Source organism: Myotis davidii, unplaced genomic scaffold, assembly GCF_000327345.1.
Source record: "Myotis davidii unplaced genomic scaffold, ASM32734v1 scaffold705, whole genome shotgun sequence".
Classification (NCBI taxonomy): domain Eukaryota; kingdom Metazoa; phylum Chordata; class Mammalia; order Chiroptera; family Vespertilionidae; genus Myotis; species Myotis davidii.
In genome coordinates, this window is record NW_006296405.1 from 1,962,846 (window position 1) to 1,984,611 (window position 21,766).

At 48.7% G+C, this 21,766-nt stretch overlaps 2 protein-coding genes across 2 annotated transcripts in view; one reads left to right on the forward strand and one right to left on the reverse strand.

The window, feature by feature from the left end:
* The window catches only part of SND1 (staphylococcal nuclease and tudor domain containing 1), a 451,387-nt gene that overhangs the window by 69,294 nt on the left and 360,327 nt on the right, over positions 1-21,766 (reverse strand). The gene's annotated exons all lie outside the window — the stretch shown is intronic.
* Positions 7-3,938, forward strand: LRRC4 (leucine rich repeat containing 4). The gene is made up of 2 exons (XM_006771403.2): positions 7-113; positions 290-3,938. The coding sequence occupies exon 2, from the start codon at positions 390-392 to the stop codon at positions 2,346-2,348; it is 1,959 nt and encodes a 652-aa protein (XP_006771466.1). The 5' UTR covers positions 7-113; positions 290-389; the 3' UTR covers positions 2,349-3,938.

The window sequence follows — 21,766 nt, forward strand, 5'->3', positions numbered from 1 at the left end:
CCTTCCCCCCTTTGTTAATGACAACTAAGAAGTAAGAATGGGAACGAGGCGGCCGGCTCTCGGGGAGACCGATTAAGGACACCACGCCAGTTCCTCCCTGCCTTCCTTCCGAGGTAGGTGACAGCGAATAACTGGGTGGGGATGGCTGCAGCGGGCGACCAAGTCTCAGTTTGGCGAGGGCTGGCTTTGAGGGGGGCTGGCAGCCGAGGGGCCGCTCTTGAGTTTGGCATGATATTTCTGGCCGATCCGCTCCGTCTCTCTAATCGCCCCTCCCCACCTCCTTCTCCAGATGGAAAGAGGCGCTCCTAGCTCACTTAAGCCGGGGTAGGGCTGGTTCTCCTTTCCGAGCCAAAATCCCAGGCGATGGTGAATTATGAACGTGCCACACCATGAAGCTCTTGTGGCAGGTAACTGTGCACCACACCTGGAATGCCGTCCTGCTCCCGGTCGCCTACCTCACAGCGCAAGTGTGGATTCTGTGTGCAGCCATCGCTGCTGCCGCCTCCGCTGGGCCCCAGAACTGCCCTTCTGTCTGCTCTTGCAGTAACCAGTTCAGCAAGGTGGTGTGCACCCGCAGGGGTCTCTCCGAGGTCCCGCAGGGAATTCCCTCCAACACCCGGTACCTCAACCTCATGGAAAACAATATCCAGATGATCCAGGCCGACACCTTCCGACATCTCCACCACCTGGAGGTCCTGCAGCTGGGCAGGAACTCCATCCGACAGATTGAGGTGGGGGCCTTCAATGGCCTCGCCAGCCTCAACACCCTGGAGCTGTTCGACAACTGGCTGACGGTCATCCCCAGTGGGGCCTTCGAGTACCTGTCCAAGTTGCGGGAGCTCTGGCTGCGAAACAACCCCATAGAAAGCATCCCCTCTTATGCCTTCAACCGCGTGCCCTCCCTCATGCGCCTGGACTTGGGGGAGCTCAAGAAGCTGGAGTACATCTCTGAGGGGGCTTTTGAGGGGCTATTCAACCTCAAGTACCTGAACTTGGGCATGTGTAACATTAAAGATATGCCCAATCTCACGCCCCTGGTCGGGCTGGAGGAGCTGGAGATGTCAGGGAACCACTTCCCTGCGATCAGGCCTGGCTCCTTCCATGGCCTAAGCTCCCTCAAGAAGCTCTGGGTCATGAACTCACAGGTCAGCTTGATTGAGCGGAATGCTTTTGACGGGCTGGCCTCACTTGTGGAACTCAACTTGGCCCACAATAACCTCTCTTCTCTGCCCCATGACCTCTTCACTCCACTGAGGTATCTGGTGGAGTTGCATCTGCACCACAATCCGTGGAACTGTGATTGTGACATTCTGTGGCTGGCATGGTGGCTTCGGGAGTATATACCCACCAACTCTACCTGCTGTGGCCGCTGTCACGCTCCCTTGCACATGCGAGGCCGCTACCTGGTGGAGGTGGACCAGGCCTCCTTTCAGTGTTCTGCCCCCTTTATCATGGATGCACCTCGGGACCTCAATATCTCCGAGGGTCGGATGGCGGAACTGAAGTGTCGGACTCCCCCTATGTCCTCTGTGAAGTGGCTGCTGCCCAATGGAACAGTGCTTAGCCATGCCTCCCGCCACCCCCGGATCTCTGTCCTCAACGATGGCACCTTGAACTTTTCCCACGTGCTACTCTCAGATACGGGGGTATACACATGCATGGTGACCAATGTGGCAGGCAACTCCAATGCCTCGGCCTACCTCAATGTGAGCACGGCCGAGCTCAACACCTCCAACTATAGCTTCTTCACCACGGTCACCGTGGAGACCACTGAGATATCACCTGAGGATACAACACGTAAATACAAGCTTGTTCCCACCACGTCCACTGGGTACCAGCCGGCATATACCACCTCGACCACGGTGCTCATTCAGACCACCCGTGTGCCCAAGCAGGTGGCAGTGCCCGCGACAGACACCAACGACAAGATGCAGACCAGCCTGGATGAAGTCATGAAGACCACCAAGATCATCATTGGCTGCTTTGTGGCAGTGACTCTGCTAGCTGCCGCCATGTTGATTGTCTTCTATAAACTCCGTAAGCGGCACCAGCAGAGGAGTACAGTCACAGCCGCCCGAACAGTTGAGATTATCCAAGTGGATGAAGACATCCCAGCAGCGGCATCCTCAGCGGCAACAGCAGCTCCATCCGGTGTATCAGGTGAGGGGGCAGTCGTGCTGCCCACAATTCATGACCATATTAACTACAACACCTACAAACCAGCACATGGGGCCCACTGGACAGAAAACAGCCTGGGGAACTCTCTGCACCCCACAGTCACCACTATCTCTGAACCTTATATAATTCAGACCCATACCAAGGACAAGGTACAGGAAACTCAAATATGACTCCCCTCTCCCCCAAAACTTATAAAATGCAATAGAATGCACACACACAAAAAGACAGCAACTTTTGTACAGAGTGGGGAGAGACTTTTTCTTGTATATGCTTATATATTAAATCTATGGGCTGGTAAAAGAAACAGATTATATTAAAATTTAAAAACAAAAAAATCAAAACAAAACTATTTTCTAACTTGTAAGTTCTATTTAAACAGGGAGTGGGGTTCTTGGGAATGTCATGGGGGGGTAGAAGCCACAAGTCAACTTGCTTTGCTGCCAGAAGGGCTTTCTGGTATAAGGTTGAAAGTGCTAAGCTAAAACAAAGTAAGACATCAACCAACATCCCGAAAGAGGTAGGGTGTGGGCTGCTGAAGGGTGGGGAGGTAGACTGAGTCTGTCATTTTTTAGAAGATACAGGAATATCCATTTCTTATAGACACCTTTCTTAAACTGAGAGCTGTCTTTGCAGATTTATCTTATTTAAAAAATACAAAAAGGCACCAAGAATTTGTACTGTGCTAAAATATTGAGAGGCAATACTTTTTTTTTTCTTCAAAGGCCAAGGAGAAGATAGATCTGTAAATGTATTTTAAACAGGAAAACCACACAAATTCAAATGAATCCTTAAAGGAGCTGAGTCTTTATGTCTGTCCGTGTGGGGAAGTCTCCTTGGTTTGTGCACTGGGACACACGTGTGCCCTGCCCCATAGAGGCTTCAGAAAGGCGCAGAGAAGGAAGGGAGCTGGCGCAGCTCTCATCCCACTGCTTCCACACTGCACCAGATCCCTGCAGTTGGGCTTAACCCAATCTGTTCAAGGCAAGTGTCTATTCAGGGTTTCCCATGAGAAGGAGGAGGCCCCTGAAGTGGGTGCGGCAACAGAGGGGGTGGAAGGGAGAGAACGTATTCACGGGAGACCATAAATTAGCATGGTGCCATGTCCACCTGTTGTTCCCAGTATCTGACAAATGATTGTAGACAATGATGGCATTTTATGATTTTTGAAAATGGTTTTGTTTTAAGGTGGAGAGGGAGGAGGCTGGGAGTGGGGAGCTTGGGGGAGTGGAAGCTTTTCTCATGCTTGTGATTTGGTGACTATTCTAAATGCTGATTCATTAGGGGTTATTACGGCTGATGTCAACTAGTTGTCGTGATAGGGTGGGGGCAGAACACAAGTAGAGAAGAAAAAGGAGAGAGAACAAGGACACAGGCTCATTTAAAGTAAAATGAAGTCTTTCACAAAAAGATGTGAAATCCACAGGAAAAACAAGTGATACACATGTACACAAAAGTAAGTTCTGCATGGAGTCCTGCTGGATGCAGCACAAGGGGGGGAAGGCTTCCCTCTCCCAGGCCCACCTCAGGAGGGGGTGGGAGATAAAGGCTGGGCATGTGTGGGGAAGGCAGAGATCTCTGTTATTCTGGTCCATTTAATGCTGTAATTTCGTTCGTTTATTATTTTAGCTTTAAAAAGGAAATAAAGGGTTCGGATTTGAAAGGGGGTGGGGTGGGTGGGGGGGAATGCCAACAACAGAACACTGATTGTAATGTGAGAAAAGTGTATTTTTGTATTTTAATAAATATTGTTCAATTTTTAATTCAATGTTCCCAAAGGGTTAACTTGAGTAAGACCCTGAACCTCTAAATTCTTATGAGCATTGACATTTCTATTTAAAGAAAAAAAAAAGGGAAGGGGAGGAGGGGAGAGGTAAGGTGGGAGGAGAAAATGTTACATTTTTTAAAGTATGGGAAAATGCTAAAGCTGTCAACAGCCTTACCTATTTAGCTTAAATAAAAGCGCCCCAGTTCTAGTGCACCTTCCATGAGCTGAGCGTGTTAGTCCCTGGCTTTGTCGGGGGTAGAACCAAATTCTTCATGCCCTGGGAAGGCAGGGGAAATGGGTCAGCTCCAGCTGTTGGGACCCGGCCAAAATGTAAACGCCACCTCAGCAGAAGCTGCTCAGGCAGCACCAGTCCTACCCCGGGGACCCCGGGGGCCTGGATTTCAGAGGTCTGCAATAATGTTGTTTGGCTTGAATTCCCACAGGCAGTGTTGCTTTGGTTCTGGGCGTTAAATAGTCAAACATGTATTGTGGTGGTGGGTGTCTGTCTCCTGACGCTTACTGAGGAATGACGTCCAGGGAGGCTGCCTGAGCCGGGACCCTGCGTCTCTTCAGCGCTAGTATTTATACTAATGCAGGGGATCGGGACTGAGTGGGTGTGATATCTCTGGCACAGAACAGGGAGAGAGGCAGGCAGCACTTTGCAGCAGTTGGCTTAGAAATGCCTAAGAAAGGGCCAATTCTTAATCCTCTGGGGTGTATAGACACCATTTCTGGGAATCAGGTTTTGTGGAAGCATATATGGCTGGGCACACAGAAACTGCCACTCACATTTCTAGGCTCCCCACCTCCAATAAGGAGAGAAAACTGCAGCAGAGTAAAAGGCGGGACTTGGCCAGGCCCAGGTGAAAAGCAAGAAATGGCCCCCTTGTGCCTCAAAGCACAAACTAGGCTGTTTAGAACAGTTCCAGAGGCAATTTCCTAACACCCCTCCTTTTTTGATAGCTATTTGGGCGGTCAGGGGATTACAGTATCTCTGGAATAACAAAGGGTCTGTGGCCCAACAAAGGTCTGCTTGGAGAGGTAAGAAAATGGGCCTGAAACATTCCTGGGGAAGAGCACTAAGAACAAATGCATTTGTCATGGGGGTGGAGCAAATGTAGGACTTGGGATCTGAGGGAGAAGTGCTTTTCAGAAAAAACTTCAAAGGAGTTGGGGGGGGCGGGGGGCACTAAGCTTATGGTTCCTGGAAGGCGGTAGGCAGTTCCTTTTCCCACTGGGCCTACTCCTCGACCTAAGCACCACTTCAGCTTTTAGAGCAGCAACCCTCCTTTGCAGCAGGTACTTGGGACAACACTTCAGAGGAGTCCCACAAGCACTGAAGGAGCAGCTGTGTTAGCGACTCATCCGAGAGCTTGGTCCAACTGTAGTGTTTTTTACCTGAGAATGGGACATGGGTTGGTAGCTCTTCAGGGGCAAAGTTTTAGCAACATGTTAGAAGAAAAGACTCTACTGCTGATTATATGCTGTTAGAGAATATTCATTATAGATTTTTTTAAAGGCCATGAGAAATCATTTTGTCTAATCCCTTCACATGTTACAGTCAAGGAAACCAAGCCCCAGAGAAACTGAAAGATATATCCAAGGTCACAGTGATAGTTAGTGGAAGAGGTGGACTGAAACCCAGCTCTTTTGACTACCAAGCCAAATGTGCTCTCACTTGGGCCCTTACGGGCTAGCAAGAACACATTTCTTTCCTGTCCAATATGCAGTGAAAATGGGACCTTCTTACAGATACCTCTGTGTTCTCCTTCCTCTTAGAGCTGCTCGATCTCTTTCAGAACTGGCTCTACTGTCCTCAAGGCCTGACCAGAATTCTGACCACAGGGGCCTGACAGCTGGCCCAAGACAACTCTGTGCTCACTAAGGAGCTAGATTCTCAGAACTGCGTGAAACAGCTTCCTGATTTTCAGGTTCAGGGGCAAACAGAAATTACAGGCGCCCACAGGGGGTAGCCGCTGCCAGGGAAACAGTGAAGTAGATCAGGTAGTGTGTTCACAGTGGAAAAGGTGGCTTGGCCTTCTCCCTGCCCTGGACCTTTGCAGAGTAGAGGACTGACAGAGGTTTTCAAGCGCCCATCAGGTTAAGTTCTCCATAGTGGAGTGGTTTCTAATTGGCTCAGCAATCAGACTCTTGGCAGGCTCCGTAACTCCTCTCCTCCATTGTACCTACCCCAGCCCTAGCTCTTTAAATGCCATGCTGTGTTGCTACTCCCATCTGCTCCAGGGCCTTCTCTTCAGTGTAATGCTGCCTCCTACTTTCAGTGAAGGTAGAGTCGATAGGCTAGTTTCTAAGGCCTAGAGATACTAGCTTTATCATGGCTGTTTAGCATGTACTGAGGCTAGCAACTTCCTGGGTGCTAAGTGGAACAAAGAGGTCCAGAGTCCATGGCCATTAGTAGTAGAGTTCTGGCTCCCTTCAGTGGAGATGGAATAGACTGGGAGAGGGCTGAGTGGGCCACTACCTCAGGGGGCCAGAGTGCATAATTAATGCTTCCGCATTTTGTTGCAGCAATGCAGCAGGGACTTAAAATTAGAGAAGAGGAAAGAGAAGGGGGGGGGGGGGGGGGGGGGGGAGGGGAAAGAGAGAGAATATATATAGCCAAACATATGTCTGATTTTATCTCCTCTGCTAGCACTCAGCGCTCTATGCCATCAGCTAATACAGGCACTGTTCATGCCATTTCTAAATCCTGCCTCAGCTAAACTGTAAGGCAGCCTTTGTCTCAAAGCACCTCTCTTGGTCTCCATCCATTCAGAAAGTACCCTTCCCCTCAGAGGGAAGAATGGTTTGGGCAGTAGATTAAGGTTGTTTTGTCTTTTCTTTAAATTAAAATGAAGTAAACTGCTTCTTGGAGTAGGGATAAAGGCTTCAGGAACAGATCAGTGGAATATACATATCTGCAAAGCAATATAGCAGAGCACTTTTAAGTATAGACCTGGAGCCAGTCTTCCTGGGTTGAATCCTAGCTCTATCACTTACTAGATGTGTGACTTTGGACAAATACTGTTTCTTCATCTGTAAAATGGACATAATGTTAGAATTTATCTTACTACTTCATAGGCTACTGTGAGAATTGAAATTATAGATAGAAAATCACACTTATTACAGTGCCTGACATCACCTAGTAATGCTATATAGTTGGTAGTTATTTCATGATATATTTAAGGGGATAGGCCAACTGCCTAGCCCTCATCACCACGTTTATTCCTGAATCCCATCCACGCCTACAGGGAGCGAAAAGGCCTACTGAGCTATTCCAGAAAGGAGAGGCGATTATCCAGTGGTCAGGGACAGCAGATCGCACCATCTCTGAGCCTGAGCACTGGGAAAGCTAGGTTGTACTTTTCTTCCTAGAAGACACTGCCCTGTGCTCTGTTCCCTAATCCAGCTCTAGAGTGGCCTGAGGCATTGTGTCTAGGAACAGATTATCTTTCCTTGTGGTGAGCAGGAAGAAAGGAAAGATCTGCTGGTGCACAAGCTGAAGGGCTGGGATAGTACACATCTACCAAGGAAGCCTTGGTCCCTGACTAAGAGGGTAAGCTTTCTGGAGTATTCCCCACCTACCCCTGTTTCTCTGCCAGGTTGCCTTGCCAAGGGTAGGGGTGGGGAGGGCAGAGGCACCAGGAGGCAGAAGAGAAAAGGGCTGTTGGGGCTTTAAAGCAGTATTGGAAAGCTTGGAGAAAAGAAAGGCAGGAAAAAATCATCATTTGAGCAAATGAGAGCAGAATGGGGCTATATGGCAGATACACGGGCTAAGGATCTGCAGTGCAGTGAAAGAGGAACACCAGGGAGATTCTTCTGCCCTATCCAGAAAGAGGCTGGCTGGACCCTGGATGGGGGAGGACTGTTCGTGTGAAATTCATGGCACGGAACAGAGAAGAAAAGCATGGAGGATCAACTTTCCAAGAGAAGCCTAAGAAAGAATGCATCTTTATTTTCTAATGAAGGCAGAATTAGCTTTTAGGATGATCACAGGTGTTATCTTCTGGTCCACGCCAGCTTTGCTATCAGTATTTGGGCCATATCACCTACCCACAACAGTCCTGTTCCTGACACTGGAGGCTGTCCACTGCTTGGGGGAAGCCCCCGGCCCTCAGGGCCATAATCTAACCCTGATGGGTTTATTCAGGGCTCCTGTGAACACTCCTTCATTTCTATTAAGGCAGAGCCAAGAAGGGCGAGGAGAGGGTGCAACTCCCTGTTTCATCTACAAAGAGAGTATTATTCCAGAGGGAGGGCGTTATATAAATCATGTTTTTCCATAAAAAGTAATGATGACTGGGAGTTCAGTGTACATGGATCTGGCAGTGAGTCAGAGATTAGACCTAGGCCTGCCAGGGAAGCTCTCTGGTCAGTGTCAGCATTTGAAAGGATGGCACTGTCTTCTCTAGCTTACCCCATCAAGAAGATTTTGAACCTACAGCAGGGAAGCATTGAGAGGCTACTGTAATGCCAGGTGTGGAGACTATGTGGACCAAAGTAGTACTTGCCCTTTCAAGTCCATGCCATCTGCACCTAGGAACAATTCTGGAGCAATCACTAAAGTTTAGATTAATTGCTAAATAGCAAAGGAAGAGTCCTTGATCCACTTGTTTCTTTCTTATTCACCCACCTTCCTATACCCCCACTAATAGAAAGCATACTCTAGTTAATCCCCATATCAGCTCCCCGGCCCCCACTTTACGTACAATCATCTGCCATGGGAGGACCTAGGCTATCCAGCAAGAGTACTCCATTCTAGAAGACTGATGGCTCTTTACGCCAACAGTTCTCATGCTGTTTCCTCTTCCAAGGCAAGTCCTTAATCTATAGTCTCTAACAGTTCCTTTAAGGTCTCAACCCTGATTTCCCCGAGTCTGTGCTGGTGTTGATTTATTCACTAGATAAGTCACTCTGCCTGCTCAATGAGTCAGCAAGGATGACTGAGAAGGGCTCTCACACTAACCGTTTCCTGTGCAAAGTTTGGTTTCCTGGCCTCGGGCTACTTCTTCCTAGTCTTCAAGGCCCTGGCTTCTCCCCGTTCCCTACCCACTCATCCAGGTTCATTAAAACCACTGAGACAGCTTCTCCCACTCGGACTGCACCCTGTAGGGGAACTGAATGAGTTATTGGCAGCTCTCTGCAGAGGCAGTTCCCTGGATAGTGCAGCCGTGTTTGTAGGAATGCTCAGCACATCCCTCACAATGGGCCCAGCACAGTCCCCAAAGTGAGGCTGAGGCCTCAGACACTCACAGCATGTTCCTGCAACCCACCGCTGCTGTGGTTACAGGTTAGCATCTATTACCATTGCAAGAAGACTTAATTTCTGGACTTAAAGGAAGTCGGATAATACTTTATCCTATTAGTGTCTGCCTGTGTGAATTGACAATGGCTTCCTCCAGACATGACAGCATATTCTTCCAATTCATCTCTTTAAGAGGATGAATTGGGAAAGTCTGGAATAAGAAAGGAGGGAGTGCCAAGAAAGAGACTGCTTAGGCACCAGGGAAAGGGAAGACAACTTTTAAATTAGAAATGGGGAGAGGAGACTTGGGGGGATACGGCCAGCCTGAGATATCTGAAAGCATGTTTGCATTTCATTTTGTTTCTCTTGTAAGGGAAGTAATTGCAATTACTGGGTATGCTGTATCTATGTGTGTGAGAGAAAAGGTCCTGAAGACACAGAAATATGAACACAAGAAGAATAAGTCATTGGCCTATTCCATGTTCTTGTTTCAGCCACTGTGCCTACAGGGTTGCTTTCCCTTTCTTTAATCCCTCTTCCACATTCCTGTATTAAGTCCGCAGCTGCTCTCCCACTGGTATCAAGTCAGCTGAGGGCACCTTCACATCATGGGTGTGTTACCAAGGCTGGTCGACCTTGGGACAGCAATGGACACCAAGGAAAGAATGATGTTTTATGACATCTAACCTCAGAGATATGGAGACAGTGAAGGGAGCTTCCAAGTTAGTTCAGAAAATCTAGGTGAATCTCCTCATTTTATTTATGAGGAAAATGAAGCCCAGGGAGATGTGACGTTCCCAGTGTCACAACGCTGGTGACGCAGAGAACAGTCCCTGGTCTCTGAGTTAGCAACCCAGCACTATTACCAGCAGGTCCCACCATGATTTACAACTCCAGGGGGTGCCATTTACAGAAACTACAAAGTGATTAGTGCCCCCTGGAGTTTGCAATTTGGTGCAATCCCGTCCAGTTTGCTTCCAGAGAGAGGAAGAGAAGGGGAAGTCCTTCTATGCCAGCATTTTCTCTGTGTTTAATGCTCTGAGACAGTTGGTGCCCACTCATGACTTTATTTAGACAGCTAGAACTGAGGAATCGGGCAACATTTTCCTTCTCTTCTGTCACAAGTGTTCTAGAGCATGGGAGCTCTTATGGCATCCCAAAACAGCTTATAAATTAAAAGGAGCATTTGTTGCTTACACTGCCCTTCCCTTCCCTACAAGAGCGAAGAGCTGTAAGGTAAAGATCATGAATCGCCCGGCCCGTGTGGCTCAGTAGATTGAGCGTTGTCCTATGAGCCAAGAGGTCCTGGGCTCGATTCCCGGTCAGGACACATGCCAGGGTTGAGGGCTCAATCCCTAGTGGTGTGCAGGAGACAGCCAATCTCATCAATGTTTCTATCTCTCTATCTCTCTCCCTTCATCTCTCTCTAAAATAAAAAAAAAAAACAACATTAAAAAAACACAAAGAACACGGTCCTAGCTGGTTTGGCTCAGTGGATAGAGCGTAGGCCCGCAGACTGAAGGGTCCCAGGTTCGATTCCAGTCAAGGGCACGGACCTTGGTTGCAGGCTTCTCCCTGGCCCTGGCCCTGGCCTGGTCAGGGCTCATGCAGGAAGCAACCAGTTGATGTGTTTCTATGACATTGATATTTCTGTCTTTCCCTCTTTCCTCCACTTTCTAAAAATCAATAGAAAAATATCCTTGAGTGAGGATTAAAAAAAATAATAGGCCTAGTTGGTTTGGCTCAGTGGATAGAGCCTCGGCCTGCGGACAGGAGGATCCCAGGTTCGATTCTAGTCAAAGGCACATGCCCCAATTGTGGGCTTGACCCTCCCCGCCGGCCAGTAGGGGGTGTGCAGAAGGCAGCCAATCAATGATTTTCTCACATCATTTATGTTTCTCTCTCTCCCTCTCCCTTCCTCTCTGACATCAATAAAAAAATATATATTTTTAAAAAAGAACATGTATCCCTGCGTGGGGAAGGCTTGCAGAAGCTAAATCATGTCAGAGGTCCATTCAAGGTCAAGAGGACCGTTGGAGAAGCAGAGAAGTCAGGAGTCCTGCTTCCGGAACTCCCTGGCCTTCCCTGGTACTAGGAAGCTCTGAGGGCCCCAGCTTCAGAGGCCTGTTCTGAAACGGGTCTAAGAAGCTAGTGAACATTTCAACAGACTGTCTTGGGAAACAAAGTGGCCCTGCCTATAATTTTATCACGCACATTTAATTAGAATCTGTCCTGTCATCTTCACAATGGTTTCAAGAGAAGTCCCAACAGAAACATTTTAAAAGAACAGCTTCATTCAACCAAGGTTCTCTTTTAACCAAGTCAATTTAGCAGAAATTTGCCATCTTGGATTGGTGGAGTTACATCTCTTTTCAACTTCAAAGCCAGGAAGAGAAGGGAGGTGGGGAATGCAGAGAAATAAAGAGGAGGGCGGGGGGTTCAAGTAAATGAGTTTCCATCTATTAAGGAGCGGTAATTTCTGCTAGCGCCCCTAGAGACCAGTCCCCTCCAATAATGGTCTGACTCTAATGATTCCCACTCCTAAGCAACAGCCTGTGTTCTGCTGGTGCTGATACAAGCTGTGCCAGAGAAATTCCCTTTATCTCGGAGGTGCTGCTATCATTACGCAGGAGAGACTAGGCAGCCAGGAGGATGTGCTTTTGGTGGGGAGAGAGCTAACCAAAGAGAATGCTCTTCTCCAGCAAGTATGGTACTGCTGACCTCGGACATAAAAGGCTGAGAGACAGGTGAGAGGTAAGTGATAAGAAGACAGGGCAGACGTTCTGGACAAGAGGGAGAAGACAAGAGAAAGTAAAAGTTGAGGTGCCTCCTGAGGAGAGGCTGAACTCAATGCAAGACAAGCGCTGGCTGGCTGGGAGGCAAGCAGAGGTCTGTGGGGTGTGGAGTAAGGGTATGGATTGAGCACAGGCATAATGGACAACAACTGATGAGCATTTGTGATATAAAACATGGTAATAAGTTCTCTGGAAGCAAGAGTAGGGGAAATCAATTTCAAGTCCCTAAATAACTATCATTTTCAGGGCAGAAATGACACTGAAATTGGGGTGATAACTGTTACTGAGGCGGCGGTATCAGGTGAGGGGTGCGGTCCTTTCATTCTGCCTCTCTCTTCCACACACTGAAATCAGTGGGGAGAGCTAATACTGTGGCTCTAGTTTTTGCCGAGGCTTTGCTGATGCTGCTGCAAAATAGGGGGTGGGGAGCCCCTGTGATGGAGACGGGCTGCTTCCAGAGGCTGCCATGCCAGATGTGCCAGCAGTCATCCTGGCCAGAGAGCCTGCAGTGCAGACAGATGCCCTGGGCCATATTCAGGATGGCGAGACCCTTTACGGTACTGTGGCTCAGCTCTGGGGCAGTGCAGAGCGGCAGGGTAATGTTCCTTAGCCAGATTCATTTCCCCCCAAACATCTTCAAATATGTGGGCCACGGAGGGAGGCAAATCTAATTAAATTACTGTGTTGTAGGCCGCCCTTTCTGGGCAAGGGCTAAAAATGGGCTCATGCTGACATGCAGACCCGTCTGTGTACACAGAGCATGCGTGTCTTTGTGTTTGGCTGTCAGCTGGATGGGGTTGGCAGTGTCCAGTGCTGGAACCGGTGAGCTGGCCCCTGTGTCGCAGCAAGACCGAATCAACAAGAATCCAACCCAGGCTCCATGTGGCTCTGATGACCTTTTCCTTTCTGCCTAAAAGATGACTGAGTGGCACTCCCGCTTCCTACATGAGTCTGTTTCTCCTCAAATGCCTCTCTTGCTGACAGTCAGGACTTTCCCGGAAGGTGGTGCCCTGTGCTGAGCCAGGAAGGAGGAGTGAAGCTGCTGAGGTGCGATTCAGAACAGTGCAAGGGCAGGCTTTGTTTAGCTTGGCGGGAGATGGAAGGGTCTCCCTGGTGATTCTCTAGAGTGCTGCTTCAGTAGTTCCCCACTGGCGACTCCATGCCGTAGGTGCCGGAGTAAAGCAGCAAAGCTCTTTCCCCCGACCCTGCACAAAGGCCACTGGGCTCGGAGCCTGACCGTCACACAGAGGCAGGGATGTTCGATGACAACTAGAACCACTTAGCACGTGGAAATCAACAACCACAACCAAAGCTGGCTGTGCTGTTCCTGGGCTCCCCACAAGGTCATTCCTTTCCAATCTGGCAGTTCAGGCCTCACTGCTCCAGTTTCAGAAATACGACCAGGGTCAAGATTTCGGGACCCCCGTCCCACCCACCGAGCAGAACTGCTGCTCTAACTACAAGGAACAGGCTGAGGTGGAATCAGGCGTGAGGCGTAGGGGACACTGACGCCATGTGGTGGGCTTTTCCTGTTGGAACCGAGACCCAGGAGGGGTCAGGTGGGGAATCTTTTCCCCACTGGGCTCCAGAGACCTCCCTCCTGTCTAAAGCTTCAGTGAATGTATAAGAGGTAGCCCTGTGCTGGGCGCTGAGAAGTACTTATGCAGCCTGGCACCAGCAGACACCAGATGATGGAGCAGCACAGGCAGCTCTGGTAGTGTGGCAGCCCTCTCTAGGTTTCCAAAGCAGGTTTACAGGCAGTGCCGCAGTGAGGACAGAGGCAGAACACAGGGGCGACACCTCCCCACCCCAGGCTAACCCTCTGAACTGCTCTGCTATGAGGGGCATGGCAGATGAGGAAGGCAGCAGCCTCCCTGGCGCTCAGTGTCCTCTTGACACTGCTCTGAGCAGCTCCAGGCCATTCTCTTTCTTAACTGGGGGTGGGGTAGTGTATCTGCTACAAGGTATTGCTACGGCTTCTGGCTATAAATCTGACGATTACTTTAAGAGTTAAGACAAGTACTGTCATTTCCGGTCCCTGGGACCCAACTCAGAACTGGACTGTGCCTGTGGTCACTCTCAGCCCAGCAGTTCTAAGTGACTGGAATCTGTGGATCAAAAACAAAAGCAGGCAGGTCACTAAAATGTGGTCAGACAGGAGGAGGAGAGAATTGATTCAATCGTGACTTTCCTGTGGTTAAAACTGTAGCAAGAAATGAAAGCAACATATAATACTAGACAGACCCAGGAGGGAAGGACCAGTCAGGAAGAACACGAAATTGACCAGTTTGGTGATATCTGTCATGTGGCCTGAGAGAAACAAAAAGGTTCCTGGGTACTTCACTATGGTAAAGGACCTCCCTTCCTCGCTTAGCAAATCAGATAGGAAAGAGTAGACCCTACCCTAGGCTGTAGGTACCATGATGTTTGGAGTGGAAGGCCCCTAATTCCATTCATCCACTGGCCTCATGCTCACCAAATAACTGGCTTCAAATGGTAGGGATGGAAGCAGACACCTTTCTGGGAGCCTCTGTTTTCTTTCCTCAGTATATCATTGGTCCTTGGGTGCCAGTAAAGATATTTTGTCATTGTCCAGGATTAAAAATATTCTTATTCAGAAGAAAACAGCTCAAATTGGAGAGAGAGCGGGGCGGGGGGGGGGGGTACCTCCGTTCTGCGATCTGCCTCTGAGAAGGGCTGGCTTTGGGGGCTATGTTCCTCCCTGCTTAAGCAGCCTGAAACTGCTTTCTCTAGTGCAGAAGTATGCCTTGAAATAACGTGTGTAACAGCTAACTAAGCCTCAGGGTGCAGCATCTGAATATGGGTTTTGCTGTACCAATGGCATTCCAAGAGCTGCTAGGTAGGGTCCCTTAGATTTACAGACGACCTGCCCCCATGAGCCTACCCCGCACAGGTGGTTGAAGGAGACTGCTACAGAGCATCCCTGCCTAGCAGGCTGCTGCCAGAGGGGATGGCCGTGGTCTCGAGTTGGGACACCTTGACTCCCGTGCCTTCTCTGTAGCTCAGCAGCAAGCTGGCAAGGGCAAAGGCAGAGTGAAGCCCTGTGGCTGCTGTGCCGTATCTTTCTTGTGTACAAGGTCACGCACGACCCCTCTCACATTTGTTACCCAGCACTGCATTTCTCTTAGCGAGGGACCAGGAGAAGGGAAACTAATTGATTACAATGGTGTATTACAGGGCACTACCTCTCAGTCCCTTGAATGGGACTGAGGGCCTAAAGAGCAGTAGTTTGAGAAGTTGCCAAGTCTGCGTTAAAGGGAGCAAAGGATAGGCAAGAGGGAAAGGTGACTTCTGACACCTACTCTTGCCTCTGATTCTTTCTCAGCTCACCCTAATTCCAAGCAACACTTAGGAAGCAGAGTGGGTGGAACTAAGGCTATTTGCAAAAACAGATTAGCTCTGATGCAGGCTGGAAAGTGTTTTCTGCACAATGTGAACTTAGACCTGCTGTATCCTTGTCTTATGTGGTTCCGATAAAAACATTTTTTGATCACATCATTTAGGCTAATATGCCAGAGTATAAACAAAGAGTAGTCTTCATATTAGCCCCAGCTTCACCTATGGCAAGGTTTGGCCCAGCCCCTTCATCTCTGGGAAAGCAGGGCAGGAAAGGGATGGGAGTGGCAGATGTCGCTGGATACGGCTGCGGCCATCTGCACTACTGTGAATCAAGGTTGGCTCAGACAGAAGGCACGAGGGAGGAGGTGCAGCTGCTGATGGCTCAGACAGCTTGGACCTGTCCAGGCAAACAAGCCGCTCAAGTGCAAGAACAGCCAGCCAAGTAGGCAGAGCACGAATAAGGACTTAAAGCTTGAAATATCTGACAAGATATGCAGGGAGGGTAGGAAGCTGTCTGGGATTTCAACTGGTATCTGGCCTTGCCTCTAACTGATAAGGCAGACTCTGCTACCCAAGGGTGGGGGGTATGATGTTTGGGAGCTGATGGACTTTACCCAGGTGAGATTCCTTGAAGTAGAATTTTAAAAAAATCTTCATCTTGCCAGGCCACTGTGGCTAAGAGGCCAGTTCAATTCCTGGTCAGGGCACAGGCCTGGGTTGTGCGCGCGCAGACTGCACCATCAATCGCATAGTCTGGGAGTTGTATCTAAGAACTGGCTAAGGAAGGTGCCACAGGGATGCTCAGAAGAGGCAAACAAACATGTGCTCTCTTCTATTACCTTCCCTGAGGGGGAGGGGTGAGGTATGGGATGTTCAAGTGCTATCACAGTTCCTTCTAGGGAAGGCTCTTTGAGACAGTAGTCCTCAGTCCCAAGTACCAGCAGTGAGGAAGCTGTTAAAAAATACCAATGTTCAGACTCCAGGGACACTGACCTCTTTTCCTTTAGATTGTCAAATACAAAAATGACAACAGCCAGCACAACAATAGCCGTCCCGTGTAAATGAATCTAAATTATACCTTTTTTTGTTAGGCCGGCAAAAAATATTTCTTGGTGTGCCACAGAATTTAGTAATTAGTATATGTGTGCCATGAAATAAAAACGGTTTAAAACTGCTGCTCTAGATCAAATTTAGTGGAATACTGCAGGGGAGGAGGCAGGCAGGACTGCGATATTTAAAAAATATATCCAGGTGATTCCAGGGCACCCAGGGAGACAGTCTCTGCTCTGGAGCCTGTGAGAGCAGGGAGAAGACCAGGTGGTCAGAAGGCAGGACAGTCCTGTCACTAACTCCAGAAGTCCTTCTTTCAGTCTGCAGGCCGACGCTCTACCCACTGAGCCAAACCGGTTTCGGCCAGAAGTCCTTCTTGCACGTGGTTTTACTTAAGCTGAGCTAGGGTCCCTGAGGTTTCATTCAGGTTCAAGAGGAGTGATTTGTAAGAGAGTTGGCCAAGTAGCAACTGACTGACTGCCCTGGAGAAATAAAGAGGAACCATCCTACAAACATGTCACCCTCCTCAGAGACCCAGGTGAGGACAGATTGCTTACAGGCTCATGAATATCCAATAGGAGAAACCAAGGCACAGAGAATCTACTATTTATTTAAAAGAAAAGTGGGAAGAGAACCAAAGAGCATGTTTCTCTCTAGTTGTCACCAGCCAGAAACCTTCCCTAATCATAGGCTGCTCTACAAGCGACCTCAGGCAGGGCTCAAGATCCCACACAGTTTAGGTTCATAAGGCCCAAAGAATGAGGAACTACTGTTTAAAATGTTAGGTTTCTGACCCTTAGCCTAGTGGCTAAGGTCCCTGTCATAGCCTTTCTTTGGTCCTTACTCATGTCATGTCTATTTAGAGCCAGTCCAGTGACTGGCATGGTGCCAGGTGCTGGGAAAACAATGGAGATGACAAACTTGGTCCTTGCCCTTGAGGAGCTCAAAACAATGAGGGAAGCGATAGTCTAAGAGTGGTGATGGGAGGTTTGTACTGGGGAGCATCACAGAGTTAGGGAGAGCGTCTGTCTCCTTCCATCCAGAGTCCTGTGAAGAAATACAGGGCAGGCCATATGTCTTGAAGTTTAAAATTTAGTGCCTCTCAGGCCACTTGTTCTTTAGACTATGGAAGAAGCTCCCTGGTTTGGATTCTGGATGCAGGCACTGGGCAGTGGTAGGACCAATACTGTCTCAGCCCCTGGCAGGAAAGACAGATGCTCTGGGCCCTCCTACAAAGGTGCAGGAGTGACTTCGGGACCTCTCGCAAGCTGGCATCTGCTGGAAAGGGCTGTCTCAGGCTTCCCCAGGGAGTGGGAAAGAGGGCACACCATGCTCTCAGTAAACACTGATGGTAGCAAAGCTCTGGGCTGGCTGGGTAACCTTGGGCAGTCCGTAGCCTTTCCTCTGCTTCAGCTTCTTTAAGCAACACACAGATTCACTGAACGTTTAGGTAAAAATCACAAAGTTCCCTGAACAACCGGGAGCCAACAGCTTGCCCCTGAATGCAGAGATGCTAAGCCAGGGTCCTAACAAGGCTGTGGTGTGTAAAAGTGGCATGGAAGCTTCCAGAGCTCTATTTGGTTTGGCTGTAGCAAGCTGCTATCTGCCATGAGCGAGCAGCCAGAGCAGAACACTGCTTGGGAGTTGGAAAAGGCACTGAGGACACAGAAGAGCCCTCACAGACTTGCACGCAGAGCTATAAGAGCATGTGGACTCCTGCAAAGGGAGGGAACTACATGGTCGGCTCCCCCCCCCCGCCCCCACCCCCCAGCTTTAGCAAAATCCCACTTGGTAAAGTGTTGAGCACTGAGGAAATGAGGGCTCTCCTGTGGCATGTGCCTTCTATTTCCCTGATGTGGCAAGAGAGGTCCTCAGAGCGGTGTGTGAAGTGTTGGCAGGTGACAAGGCAGGTAAACTATAAGGCACAGCAGCTTTCAAGGATGGGTGATACTGAGGTCATCCAGTAAAAGTCAAGGCTGTCTAGTTGTCCACTCTGAATACAGATTCTAGACACAGGTCTAATTTGTGCCTATTCTGTTCTTCACCTCCCAAGAGTTTAGGGTCCAGATTACTCATGGGAACTTATTATCCTGAAAGGTCAGTCTTAGACCATACAAAGTTCAAAATCAAAGCTGATCTAGGATGCTGAGGTCCAAACTCAGTCTCTGAAACCATTGGGTTTCAACCTTAGCTGCACATTAGAATTACCTGGGCAGTTTTTAAATTTTTTTACTTACGTCATTTCTCCCCTATATTTTTTCTTTGCTGAAGTATTGTAAAACATATCCCAGACGTGATCTCATTTCACCCTTCCATACTTCAGTATTCATCTCTAAAAAATACAGCTATTTTCTTACATAACCACAATGCCTTTATCACTCCTAACACAATCAACAAAATTATTCCTTGGTATCACCTAATATAACCAGGGAATTTAAAAGATAGTACTTGCTGAAGCCAGAATCTCTGGAGAGAGGCCCAGGTATGAGTATCTTTCCTACGCTTCCCATACTCCATGATTCCAATGTGCAGCCAGGGTTGAGAACCAGTGGCCGGATCAATCCAGGATCCTGCTATGGGTCTGCTGCAAGCTCTGTGAAAGTTCTCTAGCCCTTGATCACGTGGCACACAACAAAACCACCACGGCAAAGGGGACAGGTCAGGGAACAGGATGAAGAAAAGGAAGCCACAGAAGTGACTCTTATATAATGAAGGCTGCCAAATCCTTAGCAGCAAGGGCCACTCAATCAATCACAGATCCATCAGGTCTGTGAGGCCCAGGAGAGCTGTTCCCAGGTGTTGTCCAGGCTGCTCCATGGCCCTCCGCACCTCACACCAGGCCAGCTGCATTATTCCTCAGATTGCTGGATCTTCTCTCTTTTGTACATGCTCTCTGGCTTAATATTCTGACAAAATCTGAGCCTTAGCACCTGGTATTAGGATTAATTAAGTCTGTGCTGGGCGTGGGGTATGTTGCCAACACTTTTTGGGTGTGGGACCACAGTCTTCAATTTTATTTATTTCGTTTAAAATAAGTAAACAAAACATTCTGCAAAAAGATGAGGCTGTATAATGGCAGCTAAAAATACCTCCACTGAGAACGTCCGCTCCCCAGCTCCCCAGTGAGATGCTACCGGGCCCTTTGTGAGCTGTGCAGCTCCACAGGGGCTCTGGGCGGCTGGGGACAGTCCCTGGAGCAGTGACTAGTGACTGCTGGCTGGAGGGGGCTGGACAACCAGCCAGTCAGCGTGGCGGTACACATCACGGAACTTACGAACCCCAATTTTGCTTTATGGGCCCACTGCCCAAGCTAAGAAACCTCTTGCCTTCTGCAACAGGCCCAAATGCCATCTCTGAGGACGACCCAAAGTAACCGGGGACAGTTCCCGACTCCCTGAGATTCACATGAGTATGATAATACCCAGCGGAGGCAAGGCCACTCAGTCTGGCGCAGGGTGTGTTCGTGGTGCTGGACAAATTCAAGTGTGGGTTAGTGGCAGTTGGACACAGGTGAGGCCTATGGTGCCTCAGGGAGGGGTGCTTTAAATGTAGGCTTGACTTATAAAGGGAGAAACTGGATGGAGGGATGGGGCTTCACGGCAATTAGGGCCGCTGGATCTCTTTTGTAGGTCCTCTCAGTGCCTAAGTCACTTAGTCCAACAACACTCCTTTTTAGTGGGGAAAATGAAGCCTCCGGGAGGTTAAATAATTTTGTCCAGGCCACGGATTTATTGAATGGAGGAGCTAGGACTTAAACATGGGAATTTAGTAACAAGTGTAGTGCTTTGTTCCACTACACTAGGCCACACCAATGAATGGTTTCATTCCAGACATTCCACAGTGCTGAAATAACTATGGGGAAGGTTTTTTCAATTCAGGTGCTAAAGGAACCAAAGAAATTCAGGTGAGTGTTCTCTGGATGAGCTGGGAATTCTGCAATCCCTGCAGATTCTGGGGAACTCAAGGGTCAAATCAGCACCTGAATCAGATGTACAGTGATGATATTGCAGACAGATCTGTGATCTTGGCCACAGATCGAAAGCCATTCCCGTCTTTTCTGCCCAGGGAACACCTGGTATTATAGCTTGACTCAGGGCTGTCAGGAGAAAAGGGAGCAAGGGTAAGGCCATGGCCGTCTGGTTTGATGCAGGCATTGATCTTTTTCATTTCTTGGCATTGTGTGTGACCCTTATGGAAGAATTTGGAAGCATAAGTCAACATCATGAGAGGACTAGGTCAAAAAAGCACTGAGGAACCACACTCAGAGGTATGGGGGCAAGTTCAGATTACTGATTCAGGAAGAAGAGTGCAAAGCAAAACAAACACATCCTGAGAGTTTAGCGTGGGGAAGGGAATGTCTGGAATCCTGCGCTGTCCAATATGGTGGCTACTAGCCACATGTGGCTATTTAAATTAAAATTAATTACATTCATTAAAGATTCTGTGCCTCGGCTGCACTACACACATTTCAAGTGCTCAATATCCATGAAGGCTAGTAGCTACTAACCTGGCTAGTGCAGGGAAAGAACGTTTCCATCGCTGCAGAACGTTCCATTGGACAGCACGGGTAGACTCTGTCTGGCTGTCTCCTCTCATCTCTTGCTGGCCACAATGAGTAGTTTCTGAGATTCCTTTGGGGAAGAACTGAACTTGGGAAGGCTAGAGGATACCATAAACTAACTCTCCAGCCAACTGACTAAACCTGGGATCTCAAAGAATGTTAGGACAACTGTGAGCATAACCCCCAGTGTACTAGGCTCAGCGGGCTCAGTGACCTCTCTACCCCAGGGCCCTGTCTGCATGTTCACAGCCACTCTGACCTTTGCACATTTTATTCCATTTCTATTTTACACAGTTTTAAATGATGTTTAATATAGCTGAACTCTGCGTGGTGCTCCAAGCCCCTCACCAGGGGGCCGCTCGCAGGCAGAAGCACAATTAATAGCATTCCCAAGAAAATTATGCCCTGTATCAAAGCTGTCATTGCACCATATAAATGCTTATTATTACTATTGAATTCTCCAGCCTGACACCTCCCTGTGTTTACTAGGTAGCAGATAAACCTCTGTGTGTGTGCCTTCCCTACTTTACCACACCATCAGGACTAAATATGGCCCTTGTGTGCATGTTTAGCTCTAGCTGTGCTTTGGAAAAGGGAGGGGGGGGGCAGAGAGAAAGTTAATAAAATTGAATTGCTGGAAAATGTTATTTGTTCCTCCCTCACTTGACAACCCCTTAAAAGACAGACGTCACTACTAACAAGATGGGTAACAAGCACAGCTCCAGGGTGGGGGTGAGCCCCAGATCCCGACAATATGCCATTGCTTTTGGATCCTCCTGTGTGTGGAGGGAGCACGTCTAAGAGCACAGTAT